The 20729-nt window shown below is 33.0% G+C and overlaps 2 protein-coding genes across 2 annotated transcripts; both read left to right on the forward strand.

Moving 5' to 3' along the window:
* Window positions 1-703: 703 nt before the first annotated feature.
* LOC132758268 (uncharacterized) lies at window positions 704-11434 on the forward strand. The gene is made up of 8 exons (XM_060749831.1): window positions 704-3973; window positions 4177-4245; window positions 7057-7239; window positions 8088-8195; window positions 8811-8915; window positions 9446-9544; window positions 9756-9846; window positions 10193-11434. The coding sequence occupies exons 1-8, from the start codon at window positions 3934-3936 to the stop codon at window positions 10746-10748; spliced, it is 1251 nt and encodes a 416-aa protein (XP_060605814.1). The 5' UTR covers window positions 704-3933; the 3' UTR covers window positions 10749-11434.
* Window positions 11435-16379: 4945 nt separating this feature from the next.
* On the forward strand, window positions 16380-19904 carry LOC132758269 (complement C1q subcomponent subunit B-like). Its single transcript, XM_060749832.1, has 4 exons — window positions 16380-16557; window positions 16928-17115; window positions 17342-17424; window positions 19507-19904. The coding sequence occupies exons 1-4, from the start codon at window positions 16442-16444 to the stop codon at window positions 19840-19842; spliced, it is 723 nt and encodes a 240-aa protein (XP_060605815.1). The 5' UTR covers window positions 16380-16441; the 3' UTR covers window positions 19843-19904.
* The last annotated feature ends 825 nt before the right edge of the window (window positions 19905-20729 follow it).

Genomic DNA, 20729 nt, shown 5'->3' on the forward strand with positions numbered 1-20729 from the left:
GTTTGTTCACTTGTTTAATATTTACATTGCAGCCTGGACTTTTACCAGTGATTTATTTATTTTGCAATTAATGGATTCAATTGAAAAAGTAAACAATTTTTCTATGAAGACCATGACAAATACAAATCAACATTGTATCCTAAAAAAATCATATTGACCTAGACTCCTGCCATTTTTTTTTATAAAAGCAGTATTCAAAATATTTATAAAAAGATTTTCCCCAAAGAAAAAACAAAAAAATAACGGGTTCACTTCCTTTAAAAAATTTTAAAAACTGTTTTAACCCTCCAAAATTTTTAGTATAAAAATGAAAATAAAGAGAGATTGTCCCCAAAAAGAAACCCCAAAAAGTGAAGGGTAAAACCCCAAAATTTCAAGTTGTTTTCTTAGCCCCTAAATGGGAAAAAGAAAATGAGGGGAAAAATTAAAGCCAAAAAGGGTACTTTCAAAATGCACTTTCGATGTTTTTTTAGCTTTTAAACGGTTTGCATTTCAGCCCTTCCCATTAAAAAATGTAAAATATGATTAATTTAAAAATGGGTTTGGGGCTTGGGAAAGTGAAATTCAATTGGGTCACATTCTGTATGAAAAAAGAGTAAACCCAAAAAAAAAGTTTGGTTTTTGTTCATATAATTATTTTAATTCTTTGGCTCTTACTTCAAAATATATTATGTTTATCTTTGGGGTAAAATATTTTCATCGTGGAAATTTAATACAATATAATTATGAAATTCTCACTCAATATGTCTCATTTAAGTAAACGAATGTTAGGCTGATCTCAACTATCATAATAATCCCGGACTTAATACGGGTTGAAAGAAGTACTACCACGTGGTTTTAGATGTGAGTGTAATCTATGATAATTAACAAATGCATTTATTTGACATGCAAAGGAAAGGAAAGTCAATTTCGGTAAAATTATGATTGAACATATGTCTGGCAATGATAATCAATTTAAAAATGCTCACTGATGTATTATTATTACCGACTCCGAAATATTGTCAACGGGTAGAGAACCCTAATAATAAGTACGTAAATTTTCTAGTGTTTACTTTTAAATATCTATAAATCAACTTCATGCAGTAGGACTTTTACTCGTGTATTGGAATAACTTTAGCCGACAACGCTACTACTTGTTTACATGTGTAGATTCTTAACGTAAGTAAGACCAAATTACCGTATTCGTTCTGTGTATTTTTCCCTGCGGTCTGGAGACCGCAGGGTATTGGTACGCGTTTAACTTTTGAGGCATGGAGGAGCACGTGACCTGTTTTCGGTACATGAAGGAGCATGTGATCTCTAAACCGTACATGATTTGTTAATTGACCTTTTCGGAAACCTGGATAAATACCGTTTGCCGATACGTTACGGATAATCCTCTAGGGAATAAGACACCTAATTAAGAACAAAAAACTATTACGTGATATTTTTAATTTTCTATAATTATGTTACCGTTTAAGGTGGAAAAACTTGAATGATGTGTTTGAAAATTATCAATGTTTCTTTAATATGTATCTCAAAATGTTACAAACAATAAATTGTTTATACTGAAAATCTACAAAATTAAACTATTCGTAGTGGCATCTGCCATAATAAATAGAGATATTTTCTGCGAAAACTTGTGTGTTTACTTTATTTATTTTTTTGCTCGGAATTATTCATAAAATGGTAGGCCTATTTAATTATTTTCTTAAAAAAGAAATAATTGTTTTATGTTCGACCTTCTCCGGTCATCAACGGTCACCAGTTTCCAAAGACCTTCTTCTATATTTATCGATTACTGTCAACTATATTCCTGATACAAACGTTTATTTATCCTCGCCCCCCCCCCCCCATTGAAAATAGTTAAATGAAATACATTTATATCATTAAAAACGTTCCCCGCAGGAAACCATTTTACTTGTTACTACATTCGGAACTGTCTCGGCTATAATCTATAATAACCTCGGAAACAATACGGATTGAAAGTAGTTCTACCACGTGGTTTCAGATGTAAACAGAAACAGAGATAATGTAAAACGAATGTATATATTTGACATCATATGTCTGTTCCGGTATTATTATGCTTGAAAATATGTCTGAAAACAATTTGTAATTTAAATATGCCCACTGATGCTCAATTTTTAACAAATCCAACTCATTGTCAACAGGTTGGTTTTGTGTACTTTCGGTTTCTACAACAATAATAATAAATATATAACTAATGTATTGTTAGCTTTTGTACCTATGAATTCACTTATTTTAGGTGGACTTTTACTACATATATTGGAAATAAACTTGTCAACAACTCCCAGCATTAAATTACTATTTGTTTACATGTTTAGTTTCTTAGCGTAGGTTAGACCGAAATACCGCATCCGTTCTGTGTATTCATATTATTGTGTTCGAGGTCCTTATCCGAAGACTGACGGAAAGATCCAAGTAGTTGCGATTGTTATGCCCCCGCCATGTAATGGCCGGGGCATATAGTGTTACCCTGTTCCGTCCTTCCGTCATTCCGTCATTCTGTCATTCCGTCATCATCAGTATCCGTTCATTATCTAAGTAACGGTTGCACATATTCAACTTAAATTTGACATATGGATATGTCATGAGAAAATACAGGTTAAGTTCGAATTTGGTCATGGTTCAATGATTTTTGGCAGAGTTATGCCCCTTTTACTTTAAAATAATACAAAATGTATGACATTTTCAGTTTCCGTTCATTATCTCCCCAAAGGTACAACACATTCAACTCAAACTTGACATATGGATATGCCATGATAAAATACAGGTCAAGTTTGAATTTGGTCATGGTTCGATGATTTTTGGCAGAGTTATGCCCCTTTTACTTTGAAAATAATATGAAATTTTCAGTTTCCGTTCATTATCTCCCCAACGGTACAACACATTCAACTCAAATTTGACATATGGATATGCCATGATAAAATACAGGTCAAGTTCGAATTTAGTCATGGTTTGATGATTTTTGGCAGAGTAATGCCCCTTTTACTTTGAAAATAATATGAAATTTTCAGTTTCCGTTCATTATTTCCCCAACGGTACAACACATTCAATTCAAACTTGACATATGGATATGTCAAAGGGATGCGCAGGTCAAGTTTAAATTTGGTCATGGTTCAATGATTTTTGGCAGAGTAAAGCCCCTTTCACTTTGAAAATAATATGAAATTTACAGTTTCTGTTCATAATCTACCCAACAGTGTTACATATTCAACACAAATTTGACATATGGATATGTCAAATGAATGGGCAGGTCAAGTTGGAATTTGGTCATGGTTCGATGATTTTTTGGCAGAGTTATGTCCCTTTCACTTTGAAAATAATATAGATACATCTTAGGAATAAGCAGTTTAAGTTTGAATTTGGTCGTGGTTCAATGATTTTAGACAGACTTATCTTTCTTGAATGTTTGAAAATTTTTGGACTTTCAGTTTCAGCACTCATACTTTTGTGGAAATGTATGTAGCCATTATTTTGGCTACAAATATGAAATATGCTATTTTCAAAAGGTTAAGACAGAATAATTTCAGTGCCTTGAACATTGTATGGAAATGGTTTGTGTTAACATTGAAACGTTTTAAGGGCTTTGAACTTAAAATGAAAAAAATAATTTGTGCAAACAAATTTGGAACTAAATATTATAACATCTGAAATTTTGGCTGCATGCGGGGGCATCCGTGGCATGATGACACATTTCTAGTTTTTACTATTGTGTTCGAGGTCCTCATCCGAAGTTAGACGGAAAGGGCCGAGAAGTTGCGATTGGTAAGTGTTCATTTCCTTGTATTGTATCATGACAAACATACTTTAGGTTTTATCATACTAAAATTAAGTGGGAGGACACAATTACGATCTAATTCAAGCGGATCTCATTTCAACTTCCTTAATTTACTTCTTATCTGTGCATGGATATCAGTATTATAATATGATATGGATAAAATCATGTTGTATATTCTTTTTCTATTCCATGGTATGTTAATTTGCATAGTTAGTTTAAAATCAAACAAGTCTTAATTCTTATTACTTATTTTAATACATTTGATATTTAACGTATTGATTATTCTAATGAGAATCGATCAAGAAAAATGTTATTGTGACATAAAATCCTCAAATCAATATTACTATTATATTTTTTAAACGTTAGATACAAAAATTTCGTCCAATATTTTTCAGGATTCATTTTCGGAGGTGCAGAAAAAGATCTAACTGATTGTAGAAAAGGGTCCAAATATGAAGCCTGTGGTATGATTGATTGTTTTCTAATAATTGAAATGGCATCTGTTCCTTTTTTAAAAGCTACAGCATGCTATTTTTGAACCAAGTAATATGCCAAATTTGCAGTTCTGATGGTTTTCATGTCTTTCCTTATTTTCAAAATGTGATAGCATATCAACTATATTTCTTCTATTTTACAGTATGTTATGGAATTATAACACCAATTTCTCCTTATTTGCAGACTATAAACTATACATTTTACTGCTCATAATTTGCACTGTGTAATAATAATTCGTCTAAACATTTCTTCTTATGTGAACAATTTATTAGCTAACCACATACATGCATTTCTTCCTCTAAATATACATACGATATACGTATTTTCCAACGTAACTGCTACTTCTCCATGATTAACCACATATATTTACCATATTTGCACTTTGCAATAATGATTAAATTGTTTTCTCTATATCTTCAGTATTAAATTATGAACCACATTTGGGGTGTTGATGTCACATCTGACGTCATATGACGTCATTCATTCCGTGGACTCGTGAGAATACGTCTTTTGTACTTCACAACAGCAGGTGTCAAGTGCCGTGTGGCAGCCGTAAAAAGTTGCCCCGTACTTCACTTCAGTGTTGTTATATTTTCTGGTCCTTTGGGATCATTGATGCCAACACTTTAAAGTGTTGAGAATTGAGTACCGCTTAAGCCGGTGCTAGGGGGCGTGAGGGATGTTGCACTTATTCATTATCCCTCATGTACAGACTCAATCAAACCGAGTCTGCAATTCTTATGTTATTTTGTTGTGATTAATGCTTCCGAGGGATCACTTCGTTTCCAGAATTTCATACAATCAAGTCGAGTGATACACATTCGATTTATATCATGTTATGGCCTATAATCTCTTTCTTGATTGATCCAGTATGTTAGCATATACCAGCTGTAGCTTATTGTTTTTAGCTCGACTATTCGCAAAGTAATCGAGCTAATGCAGTCACCCATTTGTCGGCGTCGGCGTCCCTGTGGTTAAGTTTTGCGTGCAAGCTGGTATCTCCATAACTACTGAAGGGAATGGATTGAAACTTCACACACTAGTTCTCTGTCATTATCTAACATGATTGGCACAAGTCCTATAACTCTGATTGCTTTTTTGCATAATTATGCCCCTTTTTCGACTTAGAAATTCTTGGTTAAGTTTTTGCGTGCAAGCTGGTATCTCCATAACTACTGAAGGGAATGGCTTGTAACTTCACACACTTGTTCTCTGTGATTATCTAACATGATTGGCACAAGTCCAAAAACTCTGATTTACATAATTATGCCCCTTTTTCGACTTAGAAATTCTTGGTTAAGTTTTTGCGTGCAAGCTTGTATCTCCATAACTACTGAAAGGAATGGATTGAAACTTCACAATTTTGTTCTCTGTGATTATCTAACATGATTGAAATAAGTCTCATAACTCTGATTTGCGTTTTTGCATAATTATGCCCCTTTTTCGACTTAGAAATTCTTGGTTCAGTTTGTGCGTGCAAGCTCGTATCTCCATAACTACTGAAGGGAATGCCTTGAAACTTCACACACTTGTTTTCTATGATTATCTAAGATGATTGACATAAGTCCAGTAACTCTGATTTGCTTTTTTGCATAATTATGCCCCTTTTTCTACTTAGAAATGCTTGGATAAGCAAATATCTCCATAACTGCTGAAGGGTTTGTGCCTTTTTTGAACAATTTTATGCATTTTATAATAATAAAGAAGTGATTTACTCGATAACACATTTTAATAACAAGCCTTTAAACCTTTTCGGACAATTTTATGGATTCATATAGGTTAGCATTGTTATACTCAATGAAACACACTTATGACAACGTTTCGAATAGTCGAGCGTTACTGTCCTCCGACAGTTCTTGTTATACGATATAATGCCCTTGCTAGATCTATTATTCTGTGTTTTAGTACGCAATCATGTACAGATAATCTCTTTGTTTTATATGTTATAATGTACTCTGGCTTTTTTTCTGTTTTCAGTGTGTAAACATGTAGTGGTCATTTCTCTTTGCTTGTGATTTGTAATTTTGTCTTAAAATTTTCTCTTGGCTTGCAGTGATTAATTTTGTCCTGGAAATATCATTCGGCTTGCAATTTATAATTGTTGCCTGAAAATTTCTCATAGCTTGCAATTTGTAATTTTGTCCTGAAACTTCCCCTTGGCTTGCAATTTGTAGTTGTTTCCGAAAATTTCTATGGGTTTGAAATATGTTATTGTGCCCTGAAAATTTCTCTTTGCTTGCTATATGTAATTTCAGTACTGACAATTTCTTTTTACTTGCAATGTTATTGTGTCCTGACAATTTCACTTCACTTGTAATATGTAAATGATAAATTGGCAATATCTTTTCGTATTTAGTATTTTAACCATTTACTGGTAATTTTTGTTTGTATCCAATATGCAATGATTTACTGGCAATAAATATTTTGATATATACGTAATGATGTACTTTCATCTTCAGTTGTTTAATTTAATACTGGCAATTTCTCTTGTTGCAGTTCATTTTGTTGAAATTGCAATTTCTCTGTAATGCTGAAATAGTTATTGCTCTTGACTTGCAGGATGATATTATTTACTGGTTATTTGTCTTTGTTGCAGTATGTAATGCTAAATTGACAAATTTGTTTTGTTGTTTGTATGCAATATTGACATGGCAATTCATTTTTGTTGCAGTATGTAACATTACACTAGATGTTTCTCCTTTCTTGCAGCGTGATGTACTAGCTATTTGTATTTGATTTCAATATGTTAATCAGAACTTGTAATTTTTGTTTGCTTTCAGTGTGTAATGATGTACCGATTAATCCTCCGTATGGCTCTATTGAGCTTGTGGATCAGACACGAGGAACGTATAAATGTGAGAGAGGCTACACCTTAAAAGTCAATGCAATTATTCGATGTCTTAAGGGAGGGAAACACTGGTCAAATTATTGGAATGCATCCGGAAGTGCTTGTGCATATATAGGTAAATATGATAAACGAGTTCTACTTTCGACTGGTTAAATTATTTGTTTGTTTGATTGGGTTATACGTCACACCGACACAGTATAATGTCATATGGCGATAATCCAGCTTTACTGGTGGAGGAAGACCTCAGATGCCCTTCCGTGCATTATTTCAGACTCGAACGGGCACCCGAGTAGAACCACAGACGTTCCGTAAGCTAGCTGGATAGCTTCCTCACTTAAGAGAATCCAAAGTCCCTGTCGGGATTTGAACCAACAGCGGTGAGAGGCAAGTGGTGTGAAGTCAACGACCTTAACCACTCGGCCTCGGACGCCCCCTACAATGGTTAAAAGTGATTGGCATAAATATAAACCTAACTGAACAAAGAGCATAATGATTTAGTAAGGGGCAACAAGAAAAAGTATCACTTCCGATAATTCGCACTGTCACTTTCTACATAAAATATTCTATTTTAATATTTATATTCACACCTGACATATTTTATATAATGTTTTTATGGTGTCAAGCAATCATAAGTTAATTTGAACACAACATTTTGAGGAAAATACAATAGGTTTCAGGCGTCGATTAGAATTTGTGATAAAACTGATATCAAATGAAATGTATTGAATTAAAATTATTATTATGAATTGCTATTTCAAAGTTAATGAAGCAACATATCGGCTACCTGTAGTTTACAAAATAATATTTTGAATTGTGAAAGAACTCGTCCTTCCAAAGTACCTGTATAAAAAGAAATGTGGTTGTTTTTTGTTAAGGATGTGATTTCTCAGTAACTTAAGATGTCCTGTCATGTTTTGGTATTGCCTCTGATTTATAGTTAAATATCTTGTTTTCTCATTACAGACGACTGTAATCCCTTTCCATGTTATAATGCAGATATGTGCATTGATGGAATTGAGGACTATACATGCCTTTGTTTATCTGGATATACAGGCAAAAACTGTTCTGAAAGTAAGTTAAATATGAAACATAAACAACACGTTCGTTATTTGTCAGAAAGTGTACAATCATTCTGTTTAAATTCAAATTATTATTTTACAGTTTCATATATCTCATTCAAATAAGTATCCGGGTCAGGCTTCTTGAAGCTATAGTTTAAGGTTCTTTCATTTCTCATTTATCTCCTTATGCAATTTTTACCCATTTTGTTATATTTTTTTACTCTTACCTTATTTTACTTTCGTGCATAGATGTAGCTCAATAGATTGAAATGGTGTAAACACATTTATTCCACGTCGGTCTTTCTTCAAAAGTGCATTTAACAGATTTAATCACTATAGATCTATAATTCATTTTCCCCATACATGTCTGATATTTAATTTTGTATGAAATGAAAAAGTACAAATAAACAACATTGACATGATATGTGAGAGTTATAGGAATTAAAAATACATGTATATACTTTTAATAAATATAATACATAAAACATCATTCTTTTCTGAATGTATTATTGCTATTCATCCGCCTGATCGTAATGGTAATGCACAGTCAAGTTATTAAACAGTGACACTTTTTCACCTTTCAATAATTTGTTGATATTTCTTTTTCAATACTTCATCATCAAAGATATAACAACAATGAGTGAAACAACTTCCGGTCACGTCACACAACACACAAGCAACGATGATTCAACTGAAAAACAAACAACCATTTCAAGACATACGCAAACTTGTAAGTTAAAACTTAAACATTTGAATTTAAAAGTTAAGTGTAAAATTGAATTTGGTGTAATCTTTACTTTTAATATTAGATATTCATAAATGGATTTATTTTACTCTTATCTTGGTGGTTATATAAATATTTGATTTTTTTGTTCTTTTTGCTTTTCAGCAATTTATCATGTTTTCTTTTGGTTTGCAGCAATACGTCTTCCTTAAGGTATTAGATATTGTAAATTTAAAATATCAATTTAAGCCAAATTATGATAATATTTGTTTAAACAAAACAAAGCAAAAAAGCAAACAATCCATCTCTAGACTATGCAGTACTTACATGCATTAATGATAGAAGGACCGTGACTACGAGCCTTCTACCAACGTCCCTATGTGGTTGACATAATTAAAAACAAAATCGCTCTCTATTTTCCAGTGTAAAACAAACTCAACATTTGTTAATATATATTCTTATTTTCACAAATAGAATAATCGAAGAATTATAATTTCTCGATTAAATGTTGATAACAGTCGAAAGTTTAATTGCAGATACAAATACCGAGAGTAAACTGTCCACTCTGAGTTATAGTTCTACAGTTGTGTATTCTTCGTCAGAGACAGTAACTATAACTTATTCAACTCATGCAGGTTGGTTTTATCTTTTTACAGAGTATCAAATATCTAAATAGTTCGAAGACAGACAACTTATAACCTCTTGTACACCAAATATTAATCAAATCAGTATATCTAATATTTTCTGACATCAAAATCTAATACAACTGAAAGATTAGATCTTCCAAAAAGCTAGCACGTTTCAGGAAATAAAAACCTGTTCGGTGAATATTATGTTTTCTTTCAGAAGCAAAATCATTGTCCTTGATTGTCCCTGTTACCATACTAGTTGTACTTTTCGTGTTGGCAGCATTGGGTCTCATCGTCTTTTTGTTCAGGTATTATGTTTGAGTACATGGACTTTCTTGTAGAAGATAAAACGTTTTCATTCCGAAATCCCATGCAGGGTTTTGACATTTTAATTACCTATTTCTATTTAGATTTCTTTTTTATATTTAATTAGAGGAAGCAACTATGGAATACTATAAGAGATTTCCTAAGCACTTTACTACTTATTTGAAAATGATATATTACATCGTTATAAATATATTGCTTTAAAAAAAATATTTTTTATGATTAATAGTTATATTGCCACACAAATGCTATTTATATTAGACAAGTCATACATAGAGTAATCGCAATAAAGATCAATTCTAAAGATTTATTTAACCGCTGTCATTTAAGGCGCAAAAATAAAAGAAGTAAAGATACTACGATTGTAAGAGACAAGGCATCTGCTCATACCATTACAAACAAGTGTTATGACGTTGACCGGAAGATATCATTTACACAAGGTGTAGATTCGCAAGATAGAGTATATGCAGAAATTCAGGAGGATAATACAGAAGCAGGGGATATATCAGCGAATACATATCACACAATAGATGTGTTACAAGATAATGATAGTAAAGAGAACAACTATGGTCAACTAAGCAATAAGACGACCCTGCGTATGAATGATAATTATTCCCATATCGCTGTTACAGGCATAAACAGAAACATCATCAATGACTTTACATATTCACAAACATGTAGCATTCCGCTATCAGAGGAAGGCAAACAAGTTGTAAACAGTGACGATGTCTCTTATAATAAATTATCATCAGTTGCAAGATGTAATACCACTGACAATGTAATTGATGATATAAAAGACAGAGAAACTGACTATGATCATGCCCATTCAGCATCGTTTAGACGCATTGGTGAAACAGACACATATTCTCATCTGGGTAGTAGTTAATGAGACATCTATACGCTAGTATAAATGAAGTTATACGTATATGTAAATTTCGTCTGCAACTGAAAAATTTCAAATCCACAATTTTGGAAATTACTATATGCAGCAATTGAAACGGTAAAGAAATAATTAAGGGAATATTTGCAACAATTCTAAAACAAATTCAGTTTGCAATTCTGTTTATGAATGGGATTTGCTTATCAGTGAAAATACAAATAAATACACTTGTACTCAATATTGGCTTAAACAAAATTTGTAAACTCAAAATGCATTGTTCACGCTTAAAGTAAGTATAATTGTAGAATATAACGTTTTTAAACATATCAACAATGAGTACAGTAAGACGTCATGTACCGCTTCAAGTATGTCAGGGTGATTGTTCTAAATGAATATCTATACATTTACTTATCAACTTATCAAACAGATAACATTTTTCCTTATCATCAGTTTGCATAGACTCTTCTTTTCGTGTGTTAAAACATGAAATGCAATACTTACCACGTTTTACAAAAACATTTTAAATATAGAAAAATAAAATAAATTTCTTAGTATTTTTTTCTCTAAAGACTTATTACATGTACCAATAGTAACTAAAATGTATTCGCTGTCTTCTGGGGCAAATATAACGGCATAGAATAAACAAACTCCATCAGCGAGATAGCATGACGCCGCCCCATGAAATCGTCCCAGGGATTAATCAACAGATTATGACATTAATATGTTGCAATAAATAATACTTTAGTGTTTTTCTTCTATCATCACAATATCCCAAGCTAGCTTACGGAACGTCGGTGTTGCTCTGCTCTGCTGCTCGTCCGTGCCTGAAATAATGCACGGAGAAGCCCCTGAAGTCTTCCTCCACTTGTTAAGCTGGAACGACGTCATATGACCTAAACTGTGTCGGTGTGACGTAAAACAAAAACGAACAAACTATATCCCAATCAATATCCCAAAAGCTACTGTTGAAGTTTATATGTTTCGGAACCGTTGTAAATATAACATGGATCAGTGCATTTCAGAAGGCAAGTGACATGTGTGTATGGATAATTTAGTAATACTTATTGACCATAGTCTTTTCACTGAGACGTTGTCGTGTAGTGGTAGCGCGCTGGTATTTCAACCATACTGGTGGGGGTTCAAACATCAGCAGTTCCCTTTTTTATAAGAAAATGTGTTTTTTTTTTCAAATGCATGGGTACTTCGTGTTTGTGTCATGCATATAAATTACAAATCTCATTTAATAAAATTAATCTGAGATTTTGTGCAACACATGACACTATTGCTTTAAATAAAAAGCATCTATTTTTTGCCAGCAAGCGAGTGTCCTTTCGTGTTTGGTTGAAGTATATTTTATAGCAATGTAAAAAGAACGTCATCACACTTTTTGTACTTGATTTCGTTGGCAACTTGCCATCGCATATGGTGTGATAAGATAGTTCTCTATCACCACGATACTGCGTGCTGGAAGATTGGTGATACGCTTTTTATTAAGCCACTTGGTGAAAATATCGTCATTCAGATCTCCTTGGTAATCACCTTTCGAAATACTGGCATGGCACTGGAGACGAACTTACCGGCACCGGCGCTAGCGACTGAAAGAGCCACTGAGCTCGACGTTGAAACCATTGTTAGAATTGCTGACTTGAATTGAATTGTAACTTATAATATATAATATATAAAAACAATGGGAAATATATCAAAAGTATAATAAAAATAATATTAAAAAAGAAAATGAAAAAATGTCTAACAAAAATATTACCCTTGTGGGATTTAAAATTACGACCTTCCGCATTCAAACCACGCAACATAGCCACCGCAATAATAGGCAAGATAATTAACTGTAAACTGTTTTCCTGGTCAAGCGTTTTCGTGGATGGCTTTCTTCTGCCACCCCTGTGTACTTTTGAATTTAAGATTTCCCATTCTCGATTGTATTTGAATCGACAGTACAAATGTTATACACAACATTTACGCAGTTAATACATTAACCCATAATATATCAAATGCTGATAGTTTATAGTTTTTATCATTTTAAGCGCCCAGTCCAGTATATACCTTCATCTGTTACATAGTGTCGCCTTTGATATAATTATACATATACAATACTGCACATTGTTATGTTGCTTTTTATTGGATAATCGTGATGTTTATATAGTTATATATACAGACTGCTGTCGATTTATAAAGCAATCCCGCTTTATTCCTCTTAAAAGGATGTTTGATGTATATAAATATTTCTGACAGGTTATATAGCCATATATAAACGGTTGTTGCAATATATTTACAAACAACCGTTTATATAGGGCCATAAAATCTGTCAAATATCTTTATAACTAATAATATAAATATACGTATATACAAATCGAATCATAGGAAATGCAGATGATTAGAAACATGGCATTTTTCTCTTCTCACTAATGTGAAATTCATGATTTTTATCACCGTTTACAATCTTGTTTGAATTTTTATCTAGTGAAAAGAATTGATAAACAAAGCAATTTTAATCAATTGTCAATAAAATTATTCAATTTTTGCTATGAAACAAATAAAAACAAAACTTTAGGAATGAACTGGAAACATGTATTTATATAACTGATTTGGATTTACTTATCTAACGAAATTCATCTTAAACTCATTTTTACATGGGCAATACACCTACAACCACACTGAATAGAAGTAACACGCGGTACCTTGTAAGTCCCTACACATATTTTTTTTCAGTGGATACAGAGTAATGCAAATTAAAGAAGAAGATTATGTTCTCCCGCCTGGATATGATCATTTACTTCTTACACATATGTGTCTATTATACTTAGTTATAGAATTGACTGAAAGCGACCGTCAATGCTCTGTACTGTACTTTTATGAAATTTAACTTTAAAACTATTTTAGTGTTCTATCTCGTCACAAAATGTTTTAAAGTACCGCATATTTAAGCCAGCGTTTTAAAATATGCCATTCAGTTGCAAATAATTATATAGACTGGACAATACATGCAGTATAAATACATTTTTATGTCATCAAGTTTGACCTTCATATTTCGGCTGCTTCCCTCAATGTTATTGAAATAAGCATCTAAGAATAACAACTCATCTGTACATCGTCTTCAAATGCAACAAATTCATGTATCACGGTGCATATCCATATCGGTACCCTCTTTGCGAAATCTGCTGAAACGGTACCCTCTTTGCACATGCACAGGCCATGCACTCTCTGCTAAAAACAAACCAGCGATGGATAACAATACAGTAAAATTTCAATTTGTCCGAAGATGATATGTAAATGAACATATTAAATATGAATGATGCATATATAATCAAGCCAAGATTCATTTCAGCCCGAAAAGTATGTCGAGGTGATGGGCGAGGTAAGACATGTTGATTTTTTGTAGCTTATTGTGAAGTTGCAGTACATGAAAAACGGGCACATGACAAATCAGCACATTGATAAAACATTCTAGTGTTCCGTGGTATACATCTTTTCCACGTGTCATACCTCCTTTCTTTATTACAATGAATTTTTACTGGCTTGTTATCCATCGCTGGTTTGTTTTGAGCAGAGAATGGCCTGTGCATGTACAAAGAGGGTACCGTTTCAGCAGATTTCGCAAAGAGGGTACCGATATGGATATGCACCGTGTGTATATTTATTTTAAAATCCACCAGTGAATTTCAGGATTGTTGAAGATAAATGAAAATCAATATATCTTCCATGATTTTGACACCCTGACCTTTTAGATTTTACCTGATTCATGCGTGCAACCTGATTCATGCGTGCAATACGTCGGCATAATGCCCAGCATTCTTTAAATTCCTCCATGGAATAACAAAATTGTTAATTCTGTGCACTTTTATAAAATATCCATATTTGTCTTTCGATGTACTAGTATGGCATTTGAGCTCATGTGCGCGACATGTCGGCAACATGTCTAACATATTTATGCATACATATTTTAAAACACTATCTTGGATTAACATAATGCATATATCCCTTACCTGTCTAATTCTATTATCATATTAATGGATTACAATTAGAATTTCAACACAACATATTTGTTATCAAAAAAGCACATGTCAATGTTTGTGGATAAACCATCTGTTATTTAAATGAACGATCAGAGTAGGGACCTATCAAACATCTATGTGCTTTTATGGAAAAATTCCTTTGAAGTTAAAAAAGGACCTCGACGTTTGAACTTCCACACAATACTTGGTCTGAATAAGCTTCACATTTATGCTAAGTATTAAAAACTCCATTCATGAATAATTCTATGGCCCAGACATAAAGAATCTACTGAACGGAAGTACAAAAGGAAGGAAGGAACGAATTTTCTTCCTGACTTGGCACTATCAAATTTTTAATTACAAATTTACATTTTCACTGACAGTCATTCGTTTTTTGTTCCTTTTTTTGTTACGCTCACCTACATATATTTGTTTTAATGTGCTATACCAACTAAAGAAAAGAAGTATGATACTTTATATTTTATAAGTTAAAGGGCTAACAGTATATTAAAATTTTAACACTCTAAATATTTCTATTGTATTACATAAAACAGGTTTCTATCATATAATGTATTATAACATTAGAAAAAGAAATCAAATATATCCCTTAAATACTAAATTTGAGTACTTTCTGCGTAAATATGTTATTTTCTAAAGTAACATTTAACATTTTTATAAAAATGCACAAAAGTGAAAGACTGGTTTTCATTTAATGTGTTAGTGTGTTAAACATTGCGCCTGTTTAATTGTTCTATTAAACTATGAACTATTTATACATATAATTATGTTTGGGAAAACAGTATTTTAGATACAATAATTAAAAAAATTACTTTAATTAATATGTAAACAGACAGAAACAAGAAATATACTTCAAAAACTACTCGGTCGAAGTAATGCTGGTAAACATGCAAACTTATGTTATTTCTAAGTTTTCAATACGAAAAGAAATGTTAGCAATGCTTGCTTAACAATGACATAACAGTTATTTCTTTATTTCTTGCAGCTCAGAAAAAATACCCATTTTGTAAACATTGGAATTAAACTATAGCATTTTAATAATGATGATTTTTTACAGTAGGACAACTTCTATTTGAAGTATCCCTTTTACTTGTTTTACGTTTGACTTATAAATTGTGTCATATTAATCATTTACAAAATACCCTTAAGGTTCAACCACTATCCTCATATCTGTACACTTTATTTTAGAACTATCCTTTACATTTAATTTTATATCGGCAAAACTATCCCTGACAATTTATCTTAGAGATATCCTTAAAGTTTTATTTAAAATGGTAAGAGCTATCCTTGACATTTTATTTTAGAATGGCTAGAACTGTCTTTTACATTTCACATTAGAATGACAAATGGTATTAACGATTTCAATTTTTTATTTTAAAATGACCAATAAAAATTCTTCTTAATTTAGTCCTTCTCTGTTACTTTTACAGGAAGTCAAACTGATAATAGACGGACTTCGTCCGAAAAAAGAGAACGATGGCGAACAATTTTATGTAACTATATTAAGTTCAAAATACGGCAAATAATGGCAAGCAGAAACACTCCTATGATAAACACTGACTTTAAGAGGAAATGCTATCACTTTACCTTATCTAAACAGAAAGATTTGTCTTATCTCTTGTTGAACTTTATACTATTCTCTCAACCGACAGTGTGTACACCAAGGCATTTAAAATGTTATTGTGTGGAATATTCATAATTTGTATAATTCCACTTGCTTCTTCAAACCAAACTAGCTTCTCTCTACAGGATGTTGTGGCAAAATTTGCTGGTTGGGAAGAAAGACTTCTGTAAGTAGAGTATCTGTTCATCTATGCAATTTTAAATAATATGACATCTGAAGGCATGTTTTTTTCTTCTTTTTTATAATTTACTCTTCACTTCTTAATCTTGTCAAATGATGATAACATCTTAAACATTCCCTTATCTGTTGTTCTCTCTGTACTTTTCTTGCTGGTAGACCAACTTTTGTTAAAAGTTATTTAACTCATTGGTTTTCATAAGCCACCAACATTTCATAGTATTCCAACAAAGTGGCCTGCATGTAACCGCATAAGATGACAATATTTACTTTGATCTTAATGCTTGAATGTTATTTTGTTGTCATTATTTGAATAATCTGATAACAATTTTTCATATTGCTTTAATCTGTTTTTACAGGAAACAAGAAAAATGGATAAAGAAACAGGATATAATTATAAAAAAACAAAACATGAAGATAAACTTTCTTGAAAAACAAATCGCTAATCACAGTACGGCTATACGTGATTGCAGATCTGGGCAAGGTTTAGTCACTCAAAGAAATGAAGTTTCAGAAAATCATGATCATTCACGGAATGTAAAAAAATGTAAGTATAAATGTTAATATATTTATCGGCCTGTTGATGCTATACTTTTATACAATTTATTATACAATGCATTAAAATGTATATGGTATATAACATTTTTTTCAAATCAAGGGGAAATATAAAATCTTTACATCTTTTCTTTTCATTCTAGATTTTTATTCTAATTCTCTTAGTTTTGAATGAAGGAATACAGCTCAGTTTATATATTTTGGTAAATATTTTCTAGCGATAGATGGCAGCATTGCATTCTCAGCTTTCATGAACCACGATGCGGATTTTGGTGCTGGACAAACCATCAAATTCAACCAGGTATATACACATGCTGTATTATATTTAATTTTGGTATTAATTTGGGTAGTAAACTTCATAACATAATCGTTGATACATGCATTATTTTTAGATTTGCTTTAAAGATTAACTATTTTTATCAAAGAATTGCTTAAGATTTGAAACTAATATTTTACCATAAGTCTTAGCATCAATCCAAAACAGTAGATTGTGCGGCAGGAAAATATTGTCTAGATCTATTTTAGACCGCAGCTACGCTTGCACGAAGAAATGCAAAACGGAAATTTCCTTCTTTTCCCATGCCTCCATAAATAAATACCTCATCCTGAATACTCTACTTTTATCATTTAAAAGATCGTCTCTCTACGATAAAATAAGAGTATTCCGGGTAAAGTTTGCGTGCAGCGACGAAGAATGTAACCGTTTTATATTTTCTCGTGTAGCTATGGTATAAAATAGATTCGGACGGTATTTTTGTCGGTGAATGTCATCGATCGTTTAGTTTATACGCATGCAATGATATTTCTTATGTTATATTGCCTCTTTAAACCGATTCAGACGTGGAAATTTCAATGATTACGTGAATAAGATCTTGTCAGATTTCACGTTAACGGCTGTTTCAGTGTTCGTATAAAATAAAAAATACTTAACACTGCGTTATATAGAAGATGGCATTTCATACGTATATCTTTACTTTATTGATCGAGACCAAGTTTTTAAAAATATATAGAGTTTAAGCGGAGTTATGACATTGAATGTAAACTTGTCAAGTGTCAAGTGCCGTGTGGCAGCCGTAAAAAGTTGCCCCGTACTTCACTTCAGTGTTGTTATATTTTCTGGTCCTTCGGGATCATTGATGCCAACACTATAAAGTGTTGAGAATTGAGTACCGCTCAAGCCGATGCTAGGGGGCGTGAGGGATGTTGCACTAATTCATTATCCCTCATGTACAGACTCAATCAAACCGAGTGTGAGATTCTTATGTTATTTTGTTGTGATTAATGCTTCCGAAGGATCACTTTCTTTCCAGAATTTTGTACTTCACAACAGCAGGTGTCAAGTGCCGTGTGGCAGCCGTAAAAAGTTGCCCCGTACTTCACTTCAGTGTTGTTATATTTTCTGGTCCTTCGGGATCATTGATGCCAACACTATAAAGTGTTGAGAATTGAGTACCGCTCAAGCCGGTGCTAGGAGGCGTGAGGGATGTTGCACTTATTCATTATCCCTCATGTACAGACTCAAACCGAGTGTGCGATTCTTATGTTATTTTGTTGTGATTAATGCTTCCGAAGGATCACTTTCTTTCCAGAATTTTGTACTTCACAACAGCAGGTGTCAAGTGCCGTGTGGCAGCCGTAAAAAGTTGCCCCGTACTTCACTTCAGTGTTGTTATATTTTCTGGTCCTTCGGGATCATTGATGCCAACACTATAAAGTGTTGAGAATTGAGTACCGCTCAAGCCGGTGCTAGGAGGCGTGAGGGATGTTGCACTTATTCATTATCCCTCATGTACAGACTCAATCAAACCGAGTGTGCGATTCTTATGTTATTTTGTTGTGATTAATGCTTCCGAAGGATCACTTTGTTTCCAGAATTTTGGGTAGAATAAAAGTACTGAAGTGGCGAAGGAGTTGCTACCCTTGTATAACTAATTCTATAGTGGTATAATGAAAAGTGTGTAATAATGTAATATTATTGTTGTTATCAATACTAAATTTGGAATCTGACTTAAAATGATATATTGGGGGTTTTAAGAGGGACTGGAGGGAGGGAAAGTGGTAAGGTAGGGGATCATATAAGATCACAGTGTTTTATCCCTGTGTTTTTGCAGAAGCGAGACGTAAAAGACGCACGTTCACGAGATGACGCCAGACATTCAATGACTACACGAACGCTGCGCAAAAAACACCCAAAACAAATCATTTTTTATGCGCACGCGTTATTAATAGACTACGATACATGGTCTTAGACTATTATTAGACTTGGAAAATCCAATTCAGTCAGTGAATAATGGTTCTACACCCCCGTTAATATGACTGTTTTATTTTTTGTATCTTATATTTGGATAAACGAGACTATATTTAGATGATATAATTAATTCAGATAATTACAAACGAAGGAAATGGATACAACATGCATACAGGCGTTTTTACCTGTTCTGAAGCTGGAATGTATCTGTTCATGTTCTTCATAGGAGAGAGGGGAGAGAAAGAAGGCATTACACAAATGTATGCAGATTTAAAGGTAAATAGCCAAAACGTTATGGACGCTGTAGCAGAGACTAGGCATAGTGCTGAAGATGCTCAAGGCGGAAATTCTGTGGTTATAAGGTTAAAGCAGGGTGACGCAGTATGGATCAGTAATAGATACAATGGTTTTCACATTGAGGGTGATGCTTCACGTATTTCTTCGTTTACTGGACTTTTCTTATACCCTTGAAATAAAATGGAAAGTTAGTTTGCATTCTAATGTTTAATTATAATTAAATTAATACAAAGATACTAATGTATTTATTGTTTAATGATAGTCTTAAACAATTGGCCGGTAATGTTTCATTTACCACGAATATTGGCTTCCGCTTACCCTTTGTGTAAATGGTTCTCGAACGTTCTCAAATATGCGTATATTATAGATAATTATTTGGCGCAGTTTGTTTGTAAGTCATAATATATAAAACAACTATGAGGTGATAGTCCTAGGTTGTCATAGAAGCTAAATATAATCCTAAGGAAAACAAGAGCATCAAACTACCGAGGGACCAACAAAAAATATGATAAACAAGATCAACAAGGAAAGGCGGCGTTCAATGAACGCAACCCCCATATGACCCAGCAACAAGAACCAATGGCAAGGAGCCCAGGCGGACCCCAAACATAAAAAGGACAGGGCAAAGACAGGTTAATCATTAAATGATAAATAATTTGTAACTGATTAGGAATTCAAAGAAAATAATAATAGGCCCACAAAGGGAAGGAGACCGGGGAAGGGGGGGGGGGGTTAATCAAAAAAATAAAAACTAGAGGCAATGGGGAAGATACTTACCGTAGACGAGAAAACAACAAGGGACACAAGCAAAAGTGTCACCAAAACAGTATGAAACAACATAGACATACATCTGAGGAACACAGTGGGGCGCCGCCTTGGAACGGTCAGCAGCATAATAATGACTGCTGGGGAGTTTAAACCGGTTAATTGTGCACCAAACCTCGCTCTTAGCCCCACCATGTTCCTATAAACGAAACAGTGTAAATAAAATGAATCCCCGCCAAGTGAAATTCTAACAGTTGTCATGGTTACAAAAGGTTAAATAAGTAAAACACTAAAAT

This window comes from Ruditapes philippinarum, unplaced genomic scaffold, assembly GCF_026571515.1.
Source record: "Ruditapes philippinarum isolate M1 unplaced genomic scaffold, ASM2657151v2 ctg8542_1_1_1_1, whole genome shotgun sequence".
NCBI lineage: Eukaryota > Metazoa > Mollusca > Bivalvia > Venerida > Veneridae > Ruditapes > Ruditapes philippinarum.

What these genes read in the sequence shown, in the direction of transcription:
- LOC132758268 (XM_060749831.1), top strand. Translation starts at nt 3,934, where the DNA reads ATGGATAAAATCATGTTGTATATTCTTTTTCTATTCCATG. An exon ending in AAGTGCTTGTGCATATATAG is followed by an intron (nt 7,240 to 8,087) that starts GTAAATATGATA and finishes TTCTCATTACAG; the next exon opens with ACGACTGTAATCCCTTTCCA. An exon ending in CTCATCGTCTTTTTGTTCAG is followed by an intron (nt 9,847 to 10,192) that starts GTATTATGTTTG and finishes CTGTCATTTAAG; the next exon opens with GCGCAAAAATAAAAGAAGTA.
- LOC132758269 (XM_060749832.1), top strand. Translation starts at nt 16,442, where the DNA reads ATGTTATTGTGTGGAATATTCATAATTTGTATAATTCCACTTGCTTCT. An exon ending in GGTTGGGAAGAAAGACTTCT is followed by an intron (nt 16,558 to 16,927) that starts GTAAGTAGAGTA and finishes CTGTTTTTACAG; the next exon opens with GAAACAAGAAAAATGGATAA. An exon ending in AAACCATCAAATTCAACCAG is followed by an intron (nt 17,425 to 19,506) that starts GTATATACACAT and finishes TAATTAATTCAG; the next exon opens with ATAATTACAAACGAAGGAAA.